The sequence below is a fragment of the Boleophthalmus pectinirostris genome, unplaced genomic scaffold (genome assembly GCF_026225935.1).
Source record: "Boleophthalmus pectinirostris isolate CB_2022bp ecotype Guang Dong unplaced genomic scaffold, ASM2622593v1 HiC_scaffold_12, whole genome shotgun sequence".
Lineage (NCBI taxonomy): Eukaryota > Metazoa > Chordata > Actinopteri > Gobiiformes > Gobiidae > Boleophthalmus > Boleophthalmus pectinirostris.
Genome location: NW_026571018.1, coordinates 37,305,737 through 37,325,787, shown reverse-complemented (window position 1 = coordinate 37,325,787; position 20,051 = coordinate 37,305,737). Strand labels below are relative to the sequence as shown.

Sequence of the window (20,051 nt, the reverse complement as noted above, 5' to 3'; positions counted from 1 at the left end):
TGTCCAACATGAGAAAAGTGGAGCCGAGTGCAGGATTTTACAACAAAAATTGACTTATTCCTGTTTGCAAACAAGTTCATGTTAAAACATTGTGTTGAAATTGCATTTTTCTTAAAGTTTCAGGTTGTTCATAATATTATAATATTTTGTAAAAGAAAGAGTTCATCAATTTAGAAAGATTTCTGTAATAGATTTGTGTTTCTCTGCACAAATATTTGAACTTATTGCTATTTTTGGAGTATATATGACATGAGTTTTCTGATCCGGCCCCTTTGGGATCAAAGTCGGTTGGATACGGCCCCCGGACCAAAATGAGTTTGACACCCCTGTTCTAGACGCTCTGAAAGAGATAAGATGAATCGTTTCTTCACTGTTCCTCTGGAAATGACTCATCAGGATCAAACAAGGGAATTATCGGAAAAAAAACGGGAATTATGTCTAGAGAACATAAACCGTGAAGAGACACACTCACGTCACTTTCATCAAGGTATTTGCTATTTAAATTGTTTCATAGTTTATTTAATGAGAGAAGCACATTTACTGAACTAAAATGTAAAAAGAAAACATTTGCAGTGTGAGTGGCAGTAGAAACTGGATCTTCCAGCACATATAAACATGTCACTCGTCGTAGGACCATGTTTTCTTTCATTGTCTTGTTTATCCACAACTTTGTCTTCTAGAATTAATCACTTTTTGTGAGCGGATCTTTGTAACGTTCGCGAGGATCTTTTCATGGTCGATTCTTTCGAGGTTCGGCTCACAGACTCTTCGACTCGTGCGTCGTGTTGATCACAGGAGCCCAGTGTGGGTTCATAAACTAGTGCAGGTTTTCCTGGATAAATTATTGAAATTTTAGTTCAGTAAATGTGCTTCTTTCATTAAATAAACTATGAAACAATTTAAATAGCAAATACCTTGATGAAACTTCGGGTGTCTTGATGGTACAATAGGAAATCTCTTCACAGTTTATTTTTGCTGCTATAATTTTGTATTATAATTTCTTTTTTTCCCGATAATTCCCTTGTTTGATCCTGATGAGTCATTTCCAGAGGAACAGTGAAGAAATGATTCGTTTTATCTGTTTCAGAGCGTCTAGAACAACCAAATACACAACAAAACCTGCCCATGTTTCTCTGATGCTGCTGAAGTCAATGACATAGTGTTGCCCGGTGTCATGGCGGCGTAGGTACCGTTGCTATAGGGTCACATGACGGTGCAAAGCTTCTATAGTAGAGTTTTAGAGTCGTTCCCATTATCCTGTATAATATATTAACCTATATTCATTTTTCAGCTTGTATTGCCTAAAAACTGCAGCTTTTACATTTGGCTCTTAGTGTCAGATGTGTTAAAACACTTTGACAGAGTTGCAGACTGCAGCAGATGCACACAAGTGAAACTTAAAGTCTAATAATACTCTTCCTGTGTTGTCTTTGTCTCAGGTGACCAGAATTGTGCTGCTTTGGGTCAACAACCACTTCAACGACTTCGAGGGCGACCTGGCCATGACTCGCTTCCTGGAGGAGTTTGAAAAACATCTTGAAACGGCGGTAAGCGAGAGATTTGTTTAAACTGTGCGCATGTCAGCTGGTTCTGTCCCTCACAACAACACGACGACGTTTACACTGAAACCACTGATATCACCGTATCAGAAACTGCGTTCAGACACGTCGTTTCCGTGTCTGCAAGTCTCCAGCTTTGAGCATTTTTGTTTACGTTTTACAGAAGCGAAACTTAAAACCACACGGCTCATTTACATAAACTAAATGCTCAAATAAACAGTTCACTATTGTGCACTGATGCGGTTCAGCTTCTGTCGGACTCAGTGGAATATGAGTGTTGTTTCTGTGACAGAGGTTTGTTCTGCTGATGGTGAGTCTGTTCTGTGTTTCTGTCGCGTTGGAGATGGTTCACGTGAAACTTTTCAGAGATTATACGTCTGCAGGTCGTACACAGACACACGTTTATATGAATGGACAGATATTCTAGCCTCTTAGCATTTTGGCGGTGAATTACTTTGTGGCACATAAATCTACATCAGGGTCCAGTCAAGTGTTAACGGAGGGAAACGGGCAGATTTTTGACATTCAAATGTCTCTTATTCAGAAACTAGAGGAACTATTGAAATAAGTAAAGTATCAGAATGTAGGAAAGAGTTACACTCCAACAGGGTCAAGTTAAACCTGTGATATTCTTTCAAGTTGTTGACAAAAAATTTAAAAACTCATGTCGGTAACGGAGGGAATGAAATATGCAGCACTTTTTGGGACAATAAATCCAAACAGTGATAACTCTTGGTTCTCACTTACATATCCTTAACAAACTGGTTTGAATATTTGCTTCATATAGTTTTCTACCATATGGTACAAGATTAGGTTGAAAAACCTCTGACTTTTTGACTCATGAGATTTTTTATTAAGAAAGGTCATGGTAACGGAGGGAAAAGTAACGGAGGGAAAATTGTGCAAACAAGTAGAAGGTGCAGGATTTTACATCATTTGTCTCTTTTTTCTTCTGAATACTTTAATATTACTTCAAAATGAAAGGAAACTATTTCTATAAAATATGTCAGTCCTTCCAAGCAAATTTTTATCATTTTAAATATTTTTTTATTGAAAAATCCTGTACCTTCATCAACAGTTCAAAGATGGAATAACACAAGATATGATGAAATACATCCATTTATTTACATGATTTTTGGGTCTTTGAAATTTGGGAAATAATTTTTGTTCCATGTTTCATACATGGTCTGTTTAAAACATATGGGACTTTAGAACCAAAAATGGTACAGAAAAAAGGTCAACAGTTTCATAAACTAGAGTACATATGTATCTGTTCAATACATTTTTATATCAGATGAATTAAATTGTATTTTTGGCCTTGTTGTTTACTTCTTGACTGGGCCCATCAGAGTATCAGTGTTTTCAGGCGTCCACAGAGTGACTCATCACATCTATCCTCAAATGAATTGGTGGGAGCTGGAGGCACCAGATCGTTCCATCTCCGTATTAGTGTGAATCCGCAATGAAAACAACTCGAATATGTACTAGTGTGAACGGGGCCTAAGTTTTATTCCTACATGTTGTTCAAATGAAGTTTTGTGAAGTGCTGGGAAAGCCTCCAAATGTAATCTACTGTACAATAAAGGGTGTGCAAAGGAATGCACCTTATGCGGAGGCACACAGGTACATAAGAGCACATGAGGGCGTCTGACATTCCCCCTGTGTCTTTTTCAGAAAATGAAGGGTCACCTGCGCCTGCTGAACATCGCGTGTGCGGCCAAGGCCAAGTGCAGACAGATCACGCTGCAGAAGGCCGCGCGGGAGTCCTCTCTAAACTTCAGCGTTCAGGGCGGCTGTGAGCGCGGCTTCGGAATCTTTGTGGAGACTGTGGATCCCGGGAGCAAAGCGGCCGAGGAGGGGCTCAAGAGGGGGGACCAGGTGAGCCATACTTTTCCCTAGTACAGCTACAAGAGCACAGTGGAATCAAAAATCACAATCTGAATGGGCGCTTTTAGCAAATTACACTCCACAAACAATAAAATCATTAGTTGGTTAGTTCATTTAATATTTTTTTGTCTTTTTTTTTATTACACAAAAGCTTTAAACCATGTTTTTACCTTCTCAAAAACATATCTGAAGTTGTGCAAAACTTTAGGGGCCAAGAGTGCTACTTGAATGTACAGAGATTGTGCAAAATTGTCAATTGTCTTTAATGTTGGGACCAGTCACGTTCAGACTGCAGCCTGAAGTGACCCAAATCTGATTTTTTGGCCTCTATGTGACCTGTATCTGATCTTTTAATGACAGTTTGAACGACACAGATCCGATTTTTTCAAATGTGACCCAGGACACTTGGATATGTGCTCCTGAAACTGATACATATCTGATCTTTTGACATGTGACTTCAGTGTGAACGGCCAAAGTGCATTCATCCACCTACACGTTATCAACAAGACACAAATGTACACAAATCTTCTCATCATATGAAAATTGTTAATAAATTCCGTGTCACTGAAGTGAAGCACATCACCACTCACCACTCTTGGCTCCGTCTCCACATCCACACGTTCCTTTCAACGGACGTCGCTGCCGCTGTCCCACAAAACACCACGACCAAAAACCTCGTCCTTCTCCTTCTCAATCTCCTCCTTAAAACAAGTAAGTTGTTCATGTTCTGGCTCCGGTACGAGAGGAACTTTAAAATCTCCAGGTGCTCGATGCTGCGTCCATGTTTGGACAACTTCTGTAAACACAGAGACGCTCGCTGCGGTTGACGTCGTCGTGTCTCCAGTGTCACATGTGGGACACTTTCGGGACGTTTAATGTTCACACTGGAGTCACATACAAGTCGCATTTAATTGGAAATGTGAACGACCTCGAAAAAACATCGGATTTCACAAAAAAAATCCAAATTGAGCGTTAAGCCCTGCAGTCTGAACGTAGCCTTAAATACAAAGTTGAAAAAACTGAGGGGCTCAAAAATGACAAAATAATGAAAAGTTTAAAATCACACCAACGCGTTTCGACCCTTCGGCTTCATCAGGGCAAACTCCAGATCACTGTGCAGATTTAAAGTCATAAGTCCAGGTCACATGTTCACAGTGGGACATGTCGGCTGAACAGATTTTAGTTACACGCTGTTTAAGATAAGTTGTAATACAAGATACAAGATATAAATATTACAATTCCCGACAACCAATACATGGACAAATACATAGTTTAAAAATATATAAAGCAAAAAATACAAAAGTGCTACAGATACAACACGGGAGGGCTAGTCTTAAACAGTTTTAGATATTTATTTTGTACTTTTTATTGCCTCAGTTTTTTTCAACTTTATAGCTTCATTTATAATTATTAGTCTGTTTACATCTCTGAAACTCAGAATGAAACAAAACACAACTCAAGCTATGTTTTTAATGAGGAAACGCCATTATAACATAGATCAGAAAATAGGGTAATATGGGCCTTTTAAAAGCAACAACTAGCATGTTAACTGCAAACTTCCTTATGATCATACAATACAATGCTTTATAACAGGGGTGTCAAACTCATTTTGGTCCGGGGGTCGTATCCAACCGATTTTGATCCCAAAGTGTCCGGATCAGAAAACTCATGTCATATAAACCCCAAAAATAACAATAAGTTCAAATATTTGTGTAGAGAAACACAAATCTATTACAAAAATCTTTTTTTAATTGATGAACTCTTTCTTTTACAAAATATTATAATATTACGAACAACCTGAAACTTTAAGAAAAATACAATTTCCACACAATGTTTTAACATGAACTTGGATGTAAATAGGAATAAGTCAATTTTTGTTGTAAAATCCTGCACTCGGCTCCACTTTTCTCATGTTGGACATTTTTCTGATGAGGGTGTCACGGTCAACAGTCAAAACGATCGTCCTTTAAGAGCGTTTGGAAAGAGACAAGTCTTCATTTGTGCTGCTCTGGTGGGAGGGGCCACGTACAGAGACGCTGGAGACGCTGCTGTGATAAACACCACAGAAAATTAACAAGATTTTAATAAAAATCAAATTTAAATATTGTAGTAGAAAATCAGCCACGGGCCAGATTAAAGGTCTTGGAGGGCCGGATCTGGCCCCCGGGCCGCATGTTTGACACCTGTGCTTTATAATGAGATGCAGACAGTCCACAATGAAATCATTTTGACCTCAAGAGTTGCTTATAAAATATATCTGCATCGGAGCGAGTCAAATCCAAAAAATCCAAAAGGTGAAAAGGTCTGATGATGTTTTGATTGTTTTTCCCAAATTCTGTCATTTAAATTTGCTACAAACTCACCCACAGCCCATTTAACCATAAAAGGTATAAGAGAGCTGTTTATGTCATGTTTTGTGCAGCCGTCTCCTCGCATTAAAGTGTTCAAATAAAACTTTGTGTGCATTTTTAGGCGGCAGGTCAGTCAAACCAAAATATAACCGATTCCCTAAAAAGTCCAAATATTGATGTATGAGTCTTTCTCTACTCTACACTCATTTTTAAGATTTGTCACTTCAAACAAAAGTCTGAGTCAGTGCAGTTGGAAAGTAATATTTGTTTCTGTAAATCTAGCCTCGAAGGAAGTGGCTAAACACTGTGAGTTTTTTTATTTTATTTTTTTTTAAACAGAAGGTTATTTCTGACACAAACTCACTCTTTGTCTCAGTCACATGAAACACTGCACACAGGTGAAGTGAGAGGCCTCGGCCGACCACACTTCTGCTGTGTCCATGTGAAAGGACACACACACAGTGACGGGAAGGTGACTTTTAAAATGTAATCCCCTACAGATTACAGATTACACACCCCAAAATGTAGTTTGTAACGTAATCCATTAAATTACTTAAAGTGAGTAATGTAATCTGAATACTTTGGATTACTTGATTTGCTGTAGAGAAGCAAAGACGAGGAAATCTTCACATAAGATGTTTTGTCTGATAAAAGAAAATAAAAAAACAGACTTTACTGAACCAAATTAAAAGTATTATTGATAGAAGACGAGGAAACACGGTCCATGCAGCATGATTTAGTCCTGTTAAATCCTGTTTTAGACCTGGTTTTAGTCCTGGTTTAGTTCTGGTTTAGTCGTGGTTATAGTCCTGGATTAGTCCTAGTTTAGTCCCAGTTTAGACCTGGTTTAGACCTGGTTTAGACCTGGTTTGTACCTGGTTCAGTGTCCGGCAATAAGTGGAATACCGTGGAAAAAAAAAAAAAAAAGGATATAACCCAAAATGTGAAAACTGGAAAATACCGTCATGTAATCCATTTATTTCAACAAAGTAACTGTAATCTAATTACCACTCACTGAAACAGTAACTGTAACCGAATACAGTTACTCATAATTTGTACTCTGATTATGTAACTCCAGTACTTGTAATCTGTTACTCCCCAACACTGCACACAGAGAACTCATTCAGATTATATATACTCTGTTCTGTGTATGTATTTTTTATAATATTTACAGAGCATTATTCAGCATTATTCAGCATTATTCAGCATTATTCAGCATTATTCAGCATTATTCATTCACTCTGTCTGGTGATGGTGAGATACTATTGTGGCCACAGCTGCCCTGGGACAGACTGACAGAAGCGCGGCTGCCATGCTGCTCGGTCCTTCCGACCACCACCATCACTCACGCTCCACTTTCATACTGGGCAGTGTGGGTGAAGTGTCTTGTCTAAGGACACAACAACAGTTATTCTCACTGGCGCCCCCCTGTGGCTCGTGATTTTCCCAGTGTCTCCCATCCAAGTAATAACCAGGCCCGGACTTGCTTATGTCATATATTTGGGAGCTTTACTCATTCACTCTGTACTCAGTGGTGGTAAACTATTATTGTAGCCACAGCTGCCCTGGGACAGACTGATGGGAATTGACTGCCAATCTGCAACTCACCACATTCATTGGGTGAAGTGGGTGAACACACCAGGTGCAGTGGTCAGAAGAAGATTTAACCCGCTGACTTCTGGTTGATAAATCTTGAACCTCTGCCGACGTTTCCTTGTGTTTGTGTGTGTCCTGTTTTTTCCCCAACATCTGAACGGTTTCCCGGCTTGTGCGTTCGGGGGGGGCACACTCGACGCCGACGCCGCACTCTTACCTGCTGCAGCCTCCGCGCTGTTCTTGGGTTCGGGGGCCAAACCGAGGCACTTCCTGGTTGTGCACATATAGGCATAGTGGCGCGCTCAAGGGGGACATGTGATCGTGGACTCGACCACTGTGGGCTATTTGGGGTCATTTGTGGTTTTTGAAGTTGTTTAATGGAACTTATGTTAACCTTATGAGGGGTTCTTTAAGTTATTTTTATTACCTCAGCCAAGGAGGTTATGTTTTTGCCGGCGTTTGTCTGTTTGTTTGTTTGTTTGTTTGTTTGTCTGTTAGCAACATAACTCAAAAAGTTATGGACCGATTTTGATGAAATTTTCAGGATTTGTTGGAAATGTGAAAAGGAAGAACTGATTTCATTTTGGGGCTGATCCGGAAGAAATCCTGGATTCTGGATCACTTTGAAATTTTAGTTAACATTGTGGTAAATGGAGGCCAAAAATTTTGTTTCTCAATATCTCGGTTAATTATTGACCAAACCCCATGAAATTTGACTCAGGGATGGACAATGGGATCCTCTTTCATATTCCAAAGGCTGATCCGGATCTGATCCAGAAGACTGATTTTATCGCAATTTATATAAAAAATGGGGGTAGTCCTTGGCGGAGGTCTGCGCTCTCTGAGTGCTTTTCTAGTTTTTATTATGTTTATTTCCACGTTGATTTGTGTTCCTCAATACAGTTTTGCTTATGTTAATTCCTTAAAACCCCATTTTCGTTAATTGGTTTGCCCGGGGGGAGGGGCTAAGGGGGTATAAAAGGAGGGAGCTCCAGTCATTTGGGAGTTTGTATTTGGCCTGACTACGTGGGTGCTGCAACTGTAACTGTGATTATTGTACATATTCTTGTAAATACTTCTAGGGGTGTCAAATTATCGCGTTAATTGTGATTAATTAATTACAGTCATATTTAGCGCGTTATGTTTTTTAATCGCGTTAATCTCATTTTTAATCTCTAACTTTACTGTTTCTGTACGCGAGTTGCCTTTATTATAAAATCTGTTTTTATGTGTTGTTGGGACAATAACACATCGCTCCCGCAAACAATTGTGATTTTCTTTCTCGTTCTCGCCGCATCTGCGATAAACCTGCACACGTCTGATCTCTGAAAACATCACAAACACAGAACTGACTCACCTTCACCTTCAACACTCATATTCCACTGAGTCGTGTCCTTCAGTCCCACAGAAGCTGAACCGCATCAGCGACACAAGAGCATTTTTATTTTTTATTTTTCTCGCTTCGTTTATGCAAATTAGCCATGCGGTTTTTAAGTTTCGCTTCTGTGAGACTTGCGCAAATCAGCATTAAACACATTACAATGTCAAACGAGCTGATGTGGCTCTAGAGCACAGGTGTCAAACATGCGGCCCGGGGGCCAGATCCGGCCCTCCAAGACCTTTAATCTGGCCCGTGGCTGATTTTCTACTAATATATTTTAATTTGATTTTTATTAAAATCTTGTTAATTTTCTGTGGTGTTTATCACAGCAGCGTCTCCAGCGTCTCTGTACGTGGCCCCTCCCACCAGAGCAGCACAAATGAAGACTTGTCTCTTTCCAAACGCTCTTAAAGGACGATCGTTTTGACTGTTGACCGTGACACCCTCATCAGAAAAATGTCCAACATGAGAAAAGTGGAGCCGAGTGCAGGATTTTACAAGAAAAATTTACTTATTCCTATTTACATCCAAGTTCATGTTAAAACATTGTGTTGAAATTGTATTTTTCTTAAAGTTTCAGGTTGTTCATAATATTATAATATTTTGTAAAAGAAAGAGTTCATCAATTAAAAAAAGATTTCTGTAATAGATTTGTGTTTCTCTGCACAAATATTTGAACTTATTGTTATTTTTGGGGTTTATATGACATGAGTTTTCTGATCCGGACACTTTGGGATCAAAATCGGTTGGATACGACCCCCGGACCAAAATGAGTTTGACACCCCTGCATTAGAGCGTTCATGGTTTATATGTAATAATAATAATGTAATAATGATTTAAATGAAAAATACCTCAAGTTGAAGGCTTTTCTCAGCAATTTTTAGGTGAGATTGAAAAGAGATTAATTAGATGAATTAATTACAGATCATAATTAATTAATCTCTCAATTTTTTTAATCGCCTGACAGCACTAAATACTTCTGTCTACCACCTGATTTTTTTTTTTGTCACTGTAAATATTCCACTCTGCACTTGGAGCTGTGGTGTGAATAAAAACCCACTTAAAGGTTGTATGGAGGATTTTTTAAGCGAAGTGAAATACAGCGACAGTCCTTTTTCAAATATTGTGCATGCGTAACACCACCATCCTCCTCCACAGCTCCCTCAGTAGAAATATCTCCTCCCGCCTCCTCACTCTAGAAATCACGCTTGTTTACATCCAGTGCACGTTCAGAATTACTGTTGAAATGACCCGTCTAGAAATATTTTAGCGAACGACGCGTCAGTTTTTAGACTCTTCGTCTGCTTCAGTCGCGCAGTCGCTGGAAGGAATCTCCAAGAATCACCTCAGTTTGTCTTTGCTCCTTTTTGCCTTCACTTCTTCTTTCAGTGACCTCAAAAACTGACTTTCTTTTGCGGCGAACCGGTCGTGGATTCTCATCTGCAATCGCAACAAAGCTTTGTGCGAATTGCGAGGAAGCGACAGTTTGAAAAAGCCTCTAAGAACCGCTGCATAAACCACGTAATCCCCGCACACCTGCTGGTCAATTACATTAGAAACGTAGGGACAACCTAACAGCCAATAGATAAAGAGGGAGCCTCGTTGTCTATTGGCTGGTGTTTATCTGGCCTCACTACATCCACAGTTGATAGATTTTCATTCTTTTTTTTTTTGGTCATCATATTTACAAGGCTGCTGCGTCTCTGTAATGGTATTTTAAACTTTTACTGACAATTTGAAACAAAAAAAAAATCCTCCATACAACCTTTAAGTGAAGTTTTTCGACTGAGCCATCATTTTTTACATTTATTTCGGACGAACCCGTGACATCGTGTGCAGTTTTTAAGGAAATGCTCATGTGACAGTGTAAAAAGTGGTTTGAAATGGCTCATACTATCGAACATTCGTAACATGTGATGGTTTTGTTTCAGATCCTGGAGGTCAATGGGCAGAACTTTGAAAACATCTCCCTGTCCAAAGCCGTGGACATCCTGAGGAACAACACTCACCTGTCACTGACCGTCAAGACCAACATCTTTGGTGAGTTTTAACTCGGAAGCAGAGCTGCAGTTCATCATAGGTTTGTCATGTTTGAATGTACATAGTTGACAAAGGTGCTTTATTTCAGCTGATTTTAACTGGAATCGTTTTAATGGTTGTATTATGGATTGATGAATTGTAATTTATTTGAGTTTTTAATGTATTTATGGACTTTATTTTTATATACCAGGTTGGACAGGTACCAGGACTACCAGGACCAGGCCAGGACACCAGGACTCATACCAGGACCCAAGGAAACCAGGACTTACAGGACTACCAGGACTACCAGGACTACCAGGAGGAACTATAAAATGACTACACCAGGACTATACCAGGACTACACCAGGACTATACCAGGAGGACTACACCAGGACTACCAGGACTACACCAGGACTACAGGACTACCAGGACTAACCAGGGGACTAAAGGACACCAGGAAACCAGGACTAACCAGGACTACCAGGACTACACCAGGACTACACCAGGACTACCAGGACTACCAGGACTACACCAGGACTACAAGGACTACACCAGGACTACACCAGGACCAGGACTACACCAGGACTACACCAGGACTACACCAGGACTACCAGGACACCAGGACTACACCAGGACTACCAGGACTACACCAGGACCAGGACTACACCAGGACTACACCAGGACTAGGACTATACCAGGACTACACCAGGACTACACCAGGACTACACCAGGACTACACCAGGACTACACCAGGACTACACCAGGACTATACCAGGACTACACCAGGACTACTACCAGGACTACACCAGGACTACACCAGGACTACACCAGGACTACACCAGGACTACACCAGGACTACACCAGGACTACACCAGGACTACACCAGGACTACACCAGGACTACACCAGGACTATACCAGGACTACACCAGGACTACACCAGGACTACACCAGGACTACACCAGGACTTTACCAGGACTACACCAGGACTACACCAGGACTACACCAGGACTACCAGGACTACACCAGGACTACCAGGACACCAGGACTACCAGGACACCAGGACTACTACCAGGACTCCAGGACTACCAGGACTACACCAGGACTACACCAGGACTCCAGGACTACACCAGGACTACACCAGGACTACACCAGGACTATACCACCAGGACCAGGACTACCAGGACACCAGGACTACTAACCAGGACTACCAGGACAACCAGGACTACACCAGGACTACACCAGGACTAAACAGGACACCAGGACTAACACCAGGACTAAACCAGGACTAAACCAGGACTACACCAGGACTATACCAGGACTAAACCAGGACTAAACCAGGACTAAACCAGGACTAAACCAGGACTACACCAGGACTTCAGATGGTCTAAAGCAAGTCTAACTCTGGATTAAACCAGGCCTAAACAGTACTAAACCAGGACAACTCCTGAACTAAACAGGGTCTGAAGTGGGACAAAACCGGGGCTAAACTAGGTCTAATCAAGAACTAAACCAAAACCAAACCAGATCTAAACCAGACCTTAGTTAGTACTCAGTTAGAATTACATTAGGATTGCATTAAAAATGGGAACATTTTGACATATTTTGGTAAAAAAACCAACACATCCCTGCAGTTTTTCGCAATGTAAATAGTAGGGATGGGCATTCGATGAAATTTTCTTAATCGATCGTCGGAAGAATTAAGGATCAATTATCGATTAATCATTAACGTTTTTATATTAAAATGATCAGCATTATTATTACTATCTGCACTAATCTGCATAAATAAATTCAACTTTACGACATATAAACCGTAACGACTCTAGAGCCACATCAGCCCGTTTGACATTATAATGTGTTTAATTCAGTTTTGTTCAACTCTCACAGAAACAAAACTTAAAACCACATCACTAATTTGCATAAACTAAGTGAAGATAAAACTCCAGCTCTTGTGTCGCTGATGTGGTTCAACTTCTGTCAGATTAAAAGACATGACTCAGGTGAATACAGGTTAGTGTGACCAGATTTGTGTTTGTTAAAACCAGGACAGCGTACGGGGGGAGGGGGGCGGGGCCTCGTCATCCACATTGAGCGACTCTCACCTGGAAAAACTTTTTCCCACTGGACACAGAAACATATGTGCTGCTTTATACACTGTGCACATGGACTCACACTTGTCCCAACGCAACGGAAAGTGTGGAATTTCTTGTACAAATCATCGTTAAATCCACATTTGTGCTTCGGTTCGTTACAGACTGACCCACTGTTTGTGTCTCGCTCCTTCTGATGCAGAGACACATGTACACACCTGTTTGGTCACGACACACACAGCAACATACATTCGGTTTGTCGATTAAAATTAACGTAATCGATGAAATTCTTAACTAGAAAAGCAGTCAGAGAGCGCAGACCTCCGCCAAGGACTACAGTCCCCCTCATATTAATTGTGTTTTCCATAAATATTTGTCTCGTATCTTTCAATTTGGAATATGAAAGAGGATCCCATTGTCCATCCCTGAGTCAAATTTCATGGGGTTTGGTCAATAATTAACTGAGATATTGAGAAACAAAATGTTTGGAACCATTTACCACAATGTTAACTAAAATTTCAAAGTGATCCAGAATCCAGGATTTCTTCCAGATCACCCCCAAAATGAAATCAGTTCTTCCTTTTCACATTTCCAACAAATCCTGAAAATTTCATCAAAATCGGTCCAAAACTTTTTGAGTTATGTTGCTAACAGACAAACAAACAAACAAACAGACAAACAGACAAATGCCGGCAAAAACATAACCTACTTGGCGGAGGTAATGATCAATTATAGATTAATTGACTAATCATGTCCATCCCTAGTACATAGTAAGTGGAGGCACATACATGGTGGAGCTGGTCATGTTGTAGAGGCCTGGGCCATTAACAGAGATCATGAATCAGTCATGTCCAGTCGTCAGTGATATGGGATGTTTAATGCAGAGGCCCACAGTCGTCCGTCAGTAAAAGCATGTGTCCACAATGGGACTATGTTCTGTGTTAAATGACAATGATTTAAAGCGTGTGTCGTCTATGTTCATGAAATCAATACTAAAAGCCTTTTAATTTTGTTTTTGAAGATCCCCCAAAAAGTCATGATTCATGTTTCCCATATGGCCCTACCCCAGCTCAAAATATACTTATATATATTTACTGCACTGGCCAAGGACCACAAAAGACAAGATCTGAGAGTAACACCAGATCTAAACCAGGTCTATAACAGGACTATTCCAGGTCTAAACTAAGACTAAACCAGGTCTATAACAGGACTATTCCAGGTCTAATCCAGGTCTAAACCAGGTCTATAACAGGACTATTCCAATTCTAATCCAGATCTAAACCAGGTCTATAACAGGACTATTCCAGTTCTAATCTAGGTCTAAACCAGGTCTATAACAGGACTATTCCAGTTCTAATCCAGATCTAAACCAGGTCTATAACAGGATTATTCCAGGTCTAAACTAAGACTAAACCAGGTCTATAACAGGACTATTCCAGGTCTAATCTAAAACTAAACCAGGTCTATAACAGGACTATTCCAGTTCTAATCCAGATCTAAACCAGGTCTATAACAGGACTATTCCAGTTCTAATCTAGGTCTAAACCAGGTCTATAACAGGACTATTCCAGTTCTAATCCAGATCTAAACCAGGTCTATAACAGGACTATTCCAGGTCTAAACTAAGACTAAACCAGGTCTATAACAGGACTATTCCAGGTCTAAACTAAAACTAAACCAGGTCTATAACAGGACTATTCCAATTCTAATCCAGATCTAAACCAGGTCTATAACAGGACTATTCCAGGTCTAATCTAGGTCTAAACCAGGTCTATAACAGGACTATTCCAGTTCTAATCCAGGTCTAAACCAGGTCTATAACAGGACTATTCCAGTTCTAATCCAGATCTAAACCAGGTCTATAACAGGACTATTTCAGGTCTAAACTAAAACTAAACCAGGTCTATAACAGGACTATTTCAAGGTTCTAATCTAAGACTAAACCAGGTCTATAACAGGACTATTCCAATTCTAATCTAGGTCTAAACCAGGTCTATAGCAGAACTATCCCAGGTCTAATCTCGGTCTAAAAGTGGACTACATCATTTCCTCTGTAGTTCTAAACCAGAAATGATCAACAAGAGACAAAAAAGTGTTTGAAATGAACTTAAATGAGTCAAATCCACAAACTGAAGAGCTCCAGTTCCCCCTGAAGGATCTCACACGCCACAGTTTGTGACACACTGGTCTAGTGCAGGTACACTGTGCAAGTCTAGTATTCACAAAACATTTACCAGTAAAATTGAGTCTTACACCGAATGTCCCTGTGTGTAGTTTTCAAAGAGCTGCTGAGCCGGGTGGTGCACGAGAAGAAGAACGGCGTCCCTCACATCCCGAAGATCCAGGAGAAGAAGGGCAATCGCTTCTCCATCCCAGATCTGCCCGGAGACATGGAGTTCCCCACAGACCACAAAAGCACCAGGAAAATGAAGGCCAACACAGTGACCGGGGGAAGGAACCGCATCCGCAAAATGTTGGAGAAGACCAGATTTAGTATTTTACCTCCGAAACCATTCAGGTAAACTTTATAAGTACTAGTATCATGTCAGTTACTCGTTTTTCGTGCACAATGAATCTATTTACGTCAGGCTGTTCTTTTAAAAGGAACGTCACAATGTCCAAATCCCACTCGACTACAGTACGACGTGTATTGTGATGATCTGAGGAGGTCAAAGGAACTGTAAATACTACAGTTTTTTTGTGTGACATTTATCTGAAAGCCGTTATCAATCAAACTTTATTTGTATGGCACTTTTCATACATTTGAAATGTACCACAAAGTGCTTCACATGCAACAGAAAAAAATTACAATATTAAAAATAACAGCAAACCCCCCCCACCCCATTATTTCATGCATATATACAACAATAAAACATAAACATAAAGCTCCTAAAGGTTATAGTAAAAATATAAATGGAGCTAAAAACAGATGGAGACTAAATAAAATATTAATGGTAATTTAAAAGCAAATAATAATAATAATAATAATAATAATAATGATGATGATGATAATTTAAATTAATTAATTAATAATAATAATAATAATAATAATGATGATAATAATAATGATGATGATGATGATGATAATAATGATAATAATTAAAATAAATAATAATAATAATAATAATAATAATAATAATAATGATGATAATAATGATAATAATTAATAATTAATAATAATAATAATAATAATAATAATAATAATAATAATAATAATAATAATAATAATAATAATAATAATAATGATAATAATAATAATAATGATAATAATGATAATAATGATAAAACAAGTAAAAGTTTCAATTAAAAGCTAAATTAAAAAGATACGTTTTGAGTTTACTTTTAAAACTATGAACACTCGCAGTGGACCTCAGATCCTCAGGTCGACTGTTCCACAAACGGGGGCCGTAAAATCTAAAAGACGCCTCACCGTGAGTTTTAGTTTGGACTCTTGGGACAGTTAAAAGACGACGACCTGAGGACCTGAGAGTCCGAGAGGCTCATATGATAAAAGCAGATCAGATAAATAAATAGGATTAAGACCATTAAGAGCTTTATAAACCAATACAAGAACTTTAAAATCTCTCCTGAAGCTCACAGGAGCCAGTGCAGAGACTTCAGTACTGGGGTGATGTGCTCTCAATCTCTCATTAATGCAATCATCACTCATATCTTCAAGTTATTCTATGTATATATTTATAAGTTCTAAGTATTTAATTATATCATATCTAATACAGCAGCATTATCCATATTCAGGAAACATATTAAATCAGACTTAATATGTAAAATGTACTTTTCAGAGCTTTTAACCAGGTTAGAGTTGTTTTCCCTTCTCATTTATTCTCTTGAAGTTGTATTTGGAGAGATTCATACACATCTGAGTAATCTTTAATCACTTATTTTCCAGTGTTGGGGAGTAACAGATTACATGTACTGGAGTTACGTAATCAGAGTACAAATTATGAGTAACTGTATTCAGTTACAGTTACTGTTTCAGTGAGTGGTAATTGGATTACAGTTACTTTGTTGAAATAAATGGATTACACAGAGATATTTTCCTGTTTTCACATTTTGGGCTATATCCCCCTTTTTTTCTTTTTTTTCTCCAGGTAATTCCACTCATTCCCAGAAAGTAAACCAGGTCTAAACTAGATCTAAACCAAGACTAAACCAGGACTAAAACCAGGTCTAAAACCAGGTCTAAACCAGGTCTAAACCAGGACTAAACCAGGACTAAACCAGGACTAAACCAGGACTAAAACAGGACTAAAACAGGACTAAAAGCAGGGCTAAACTAGATCTAAACTAGATCTAAACCAGGTCTAAAACCAGGTCTAAACCAGGTCTAAACCAGGTCAAAAACCAGGACTAAAACAGGACTAAAAGCAGGGCTAAACTAGATCTAAACTAGGTCTAAACCAGGTCTAAACCAGGTCTAAACCAGGTCTAAAACCAGGACTAAAACAGGACTAAAACAGGACTAAAAGCAGGGCTAAACTAGATCTAAACTAGATCTAAACCAGGTCTAAAACCAGGTCTAAACCAGGTCTAAAACCAGGACTAAAACCAGGACTAAAACAGAACTAAAACAGGACTAAAACAGGACTAAATCCTGCTGTGTGGACGTGTCTCCTCGTCTTCTATCAATAATATTTTTAATTTGGTTCAGTAAAGTCTGGGCTTTTAATTTTTTTAAACAAACAAAACAACTTAAGTTACGATTTCCTCGTCTTTTCTTCTCTACAGCAAATCAAGTAATCCAAAGTATTCAGATTACGTTACTCACTTTAAGTAATTTAATGGATTCTGTTACAAACTACATTCTGGGGTGTGTAATCTGTAATCTGTAGGGGATTACATTTTAAAAGTCACCTTCCCAACACTGTGTACAAATGATAAAAATCTGCTGTTTGATAGTGTGATGTTCAGGGGCCGACAACTGCACGGCTCTTTTTGTTGTGATGACGTTTACGGTTTTGTCGGCTCCCATTAGGCGCCGCATTTTTCTCACGCAGAAGTCAGTGGTTTCTTTAATTCAGTCGTTTTAGATCAATATTGTGGTTTAAAATGTCCATCATGAACCGCAGATGTCAGAGATTATAACTGTAGGCTTCAGCAAACACGATATGTTTTCTTTAGTATCACCATCCAAGAAAAGATCAATTAAAATGACTCAAGTAAATAGCTGCAGTTGCCTCTCCTCTTCAGAGATCACGAACACACTTGGATGTTTTTTTTGTGCATTTATTTTGGGCAAGTAAAGATTTACATTCATATACAATGGAGCATATAACAATATAACATGTGAAATCATAATAGAAATGAAAATAACAACAACAAAAAATATTATTATTATTATTATTTTGTCCAAAAAGGAGTGGGAAGAAGAAAATGTATTTAATCTCACCCCTACTCTTCATAATCTAACACAATGAGCTTTATTTCGCGTTTTTCACACATTTTGAAATAAACTCGGAAACAAATACAAATGCGACAACACAACAAAAAGCCACAACAAATGAAAAAAAGCCACAACAAACCAAAAAAAGCCACAACGGAAATGACCGCGGGACTCTATTTTAATGCAAACGCCGCAACAAATACAAACGCCACAACACAAACGCAAATGCCGCAACACATTAAAAAGCCACAACACATCAAAAAGCCACAACAGAAGTGACCGCGGGACTCTATTTTCCGACGGACCGATCAAGCGGCAAGTGAAGAAGAAGAACTACAACGTGAAACGAATAATGATAAAACAATAAATTACTTTTACTTACGTTTCCAACTTCTCCGTTCCTTTACTTTTCACGTTGTAGTTCTTCTTCTTCACTTGCCGCTTGATCGGTCCGTCGGAAAATAGAGTCCCACGGTCACTTCTGTTGTGGCTTTTTAATGTGTTGCAGCATTTGCGTTTGTGTTGTGTTGCGCGTTTGCATTAAAATAGAGTCCCGTGCTCATTTCCGTTGTGGCTTTTTTTTTTTGATGTGTTGTGGCTTTTTGTTGTGTTGTCGCATTTGTATTTGTTGCTGGTTTGTGTTTGTTGTGACCCTCTCGGCTTCCGTAATTTACAAGTGCAGACAAAGAGTCACTGTTATAGCTTGGTAGAATAACATAAGTGTACCAACAATGGTAAAGTTAAGGATACAGGCAATGGTAAGAAACAACAAATGGGTCTGGTCAAGTGGTAACGGAGGGAAACAGGGGCAGATTTTTGACATTCAAATGTCTCTTATTCAGAAACTAGAGGAACTATTGAAATAAGTAAAGTATCAGAATGTAGGAAAGAGTTACACTCCAACAGGGTCAAGTTAAACCTGTGAGATTCTTTCAAGTTGTTGACAAAAAATTTAAAAACTCATGTCGGTAACGGAGGGAATGAAATATGCAGCACTTTTTGGGCAATAAATCCAAACAGTGATAACTCTTGGTTCTCACTTACATATCCTTAACAAACTGGTTTGAATATTTGCTTCATATAGTTTTCTACCATATGGTACAAGATTAGGTTGAAAAACCTCTTACTTTTTGACTCATGAGATTTTTTATTAAGAAAGTTCATGGTAACGGAGGGAAAAGTAACGGAGGGAAAATTGTACAAACAAGTAGAAGGTGCAGGATTTTACATCATTTGTCACTTTTTTCTTCTGAAAACTTTAATATTACTTCAAAATGAAAGAAACTATTTCTATAAAATATGTCAGTCCTTCCAAGCAAATTTTTATCATTTTCATCAACAGTTCAAAGATGGAATAACACAAGATATGATGAAATACATCCATTTATTTACATGATTTTCAGGTCTTTGAAATTTGGGAAATAATTTTTGTTCCATGTTTCATACATGGTCTGTTTAAAACATATGGAACTTTAGAACCAAAAATGGTACAGAAAAAAGGTCAACAGTTTCATAAACTAGAGTACATATGTATCTGTTCAATACATTTTTATATCAGATGCATTAACTTGAATTTTTGGCCTTGTTGTTTACTTCTGCTTGACTGGGCCCAAATACAAGTAATGTAACGAACAGCACAAACTGGAAATGGTAAGAAAACAACAAACATAAACCAGAGCTACAGAGGCAGTTTTGTTCTAATATTCTGACCCACTCTCCATATACTGTGACCAGACCATATGTTTATAGAACAACTTGAATTTATGGAT

At 38.8% G+C, this 20,051-nt stretch overlaps 1 protein-coding gene across 6 annotated transcripts in view; it reads left to right on the top strand.

The window, feature by feature from the left end:
- Nucleotides 1-20,051, top strand: part of LOC110169267 (rap guanine nucleotide exchange factor 6-like) — a 413,544-nt gene that overhangs the window by 301,318 nt on the left and 92,175 nt on the right. For all 6 annotated transcript variants that reach the window (XM_055148415.1, XM_055148414.1, XM_055148418.1 and 3 more), the window contains 4 exons: nt 1,440-1,547; nt 3,234-3,437; nt 10,706-10,814; nt 15,156-15,399. In XM_055148415.1, coding sequence (XP_055004390.1) covers nt 1,440-1,547; nt 3,234-3,437; nt 10,706-10,814; nt 15,156-15,399 — 665 coding nt within the window. The remainder of the gene's footprint in view (nt 1-1,439; nt 1,548-3,233; nt 3,438-10,705; nt 10,815-15,155; nt 15,400-20,051) is intronic.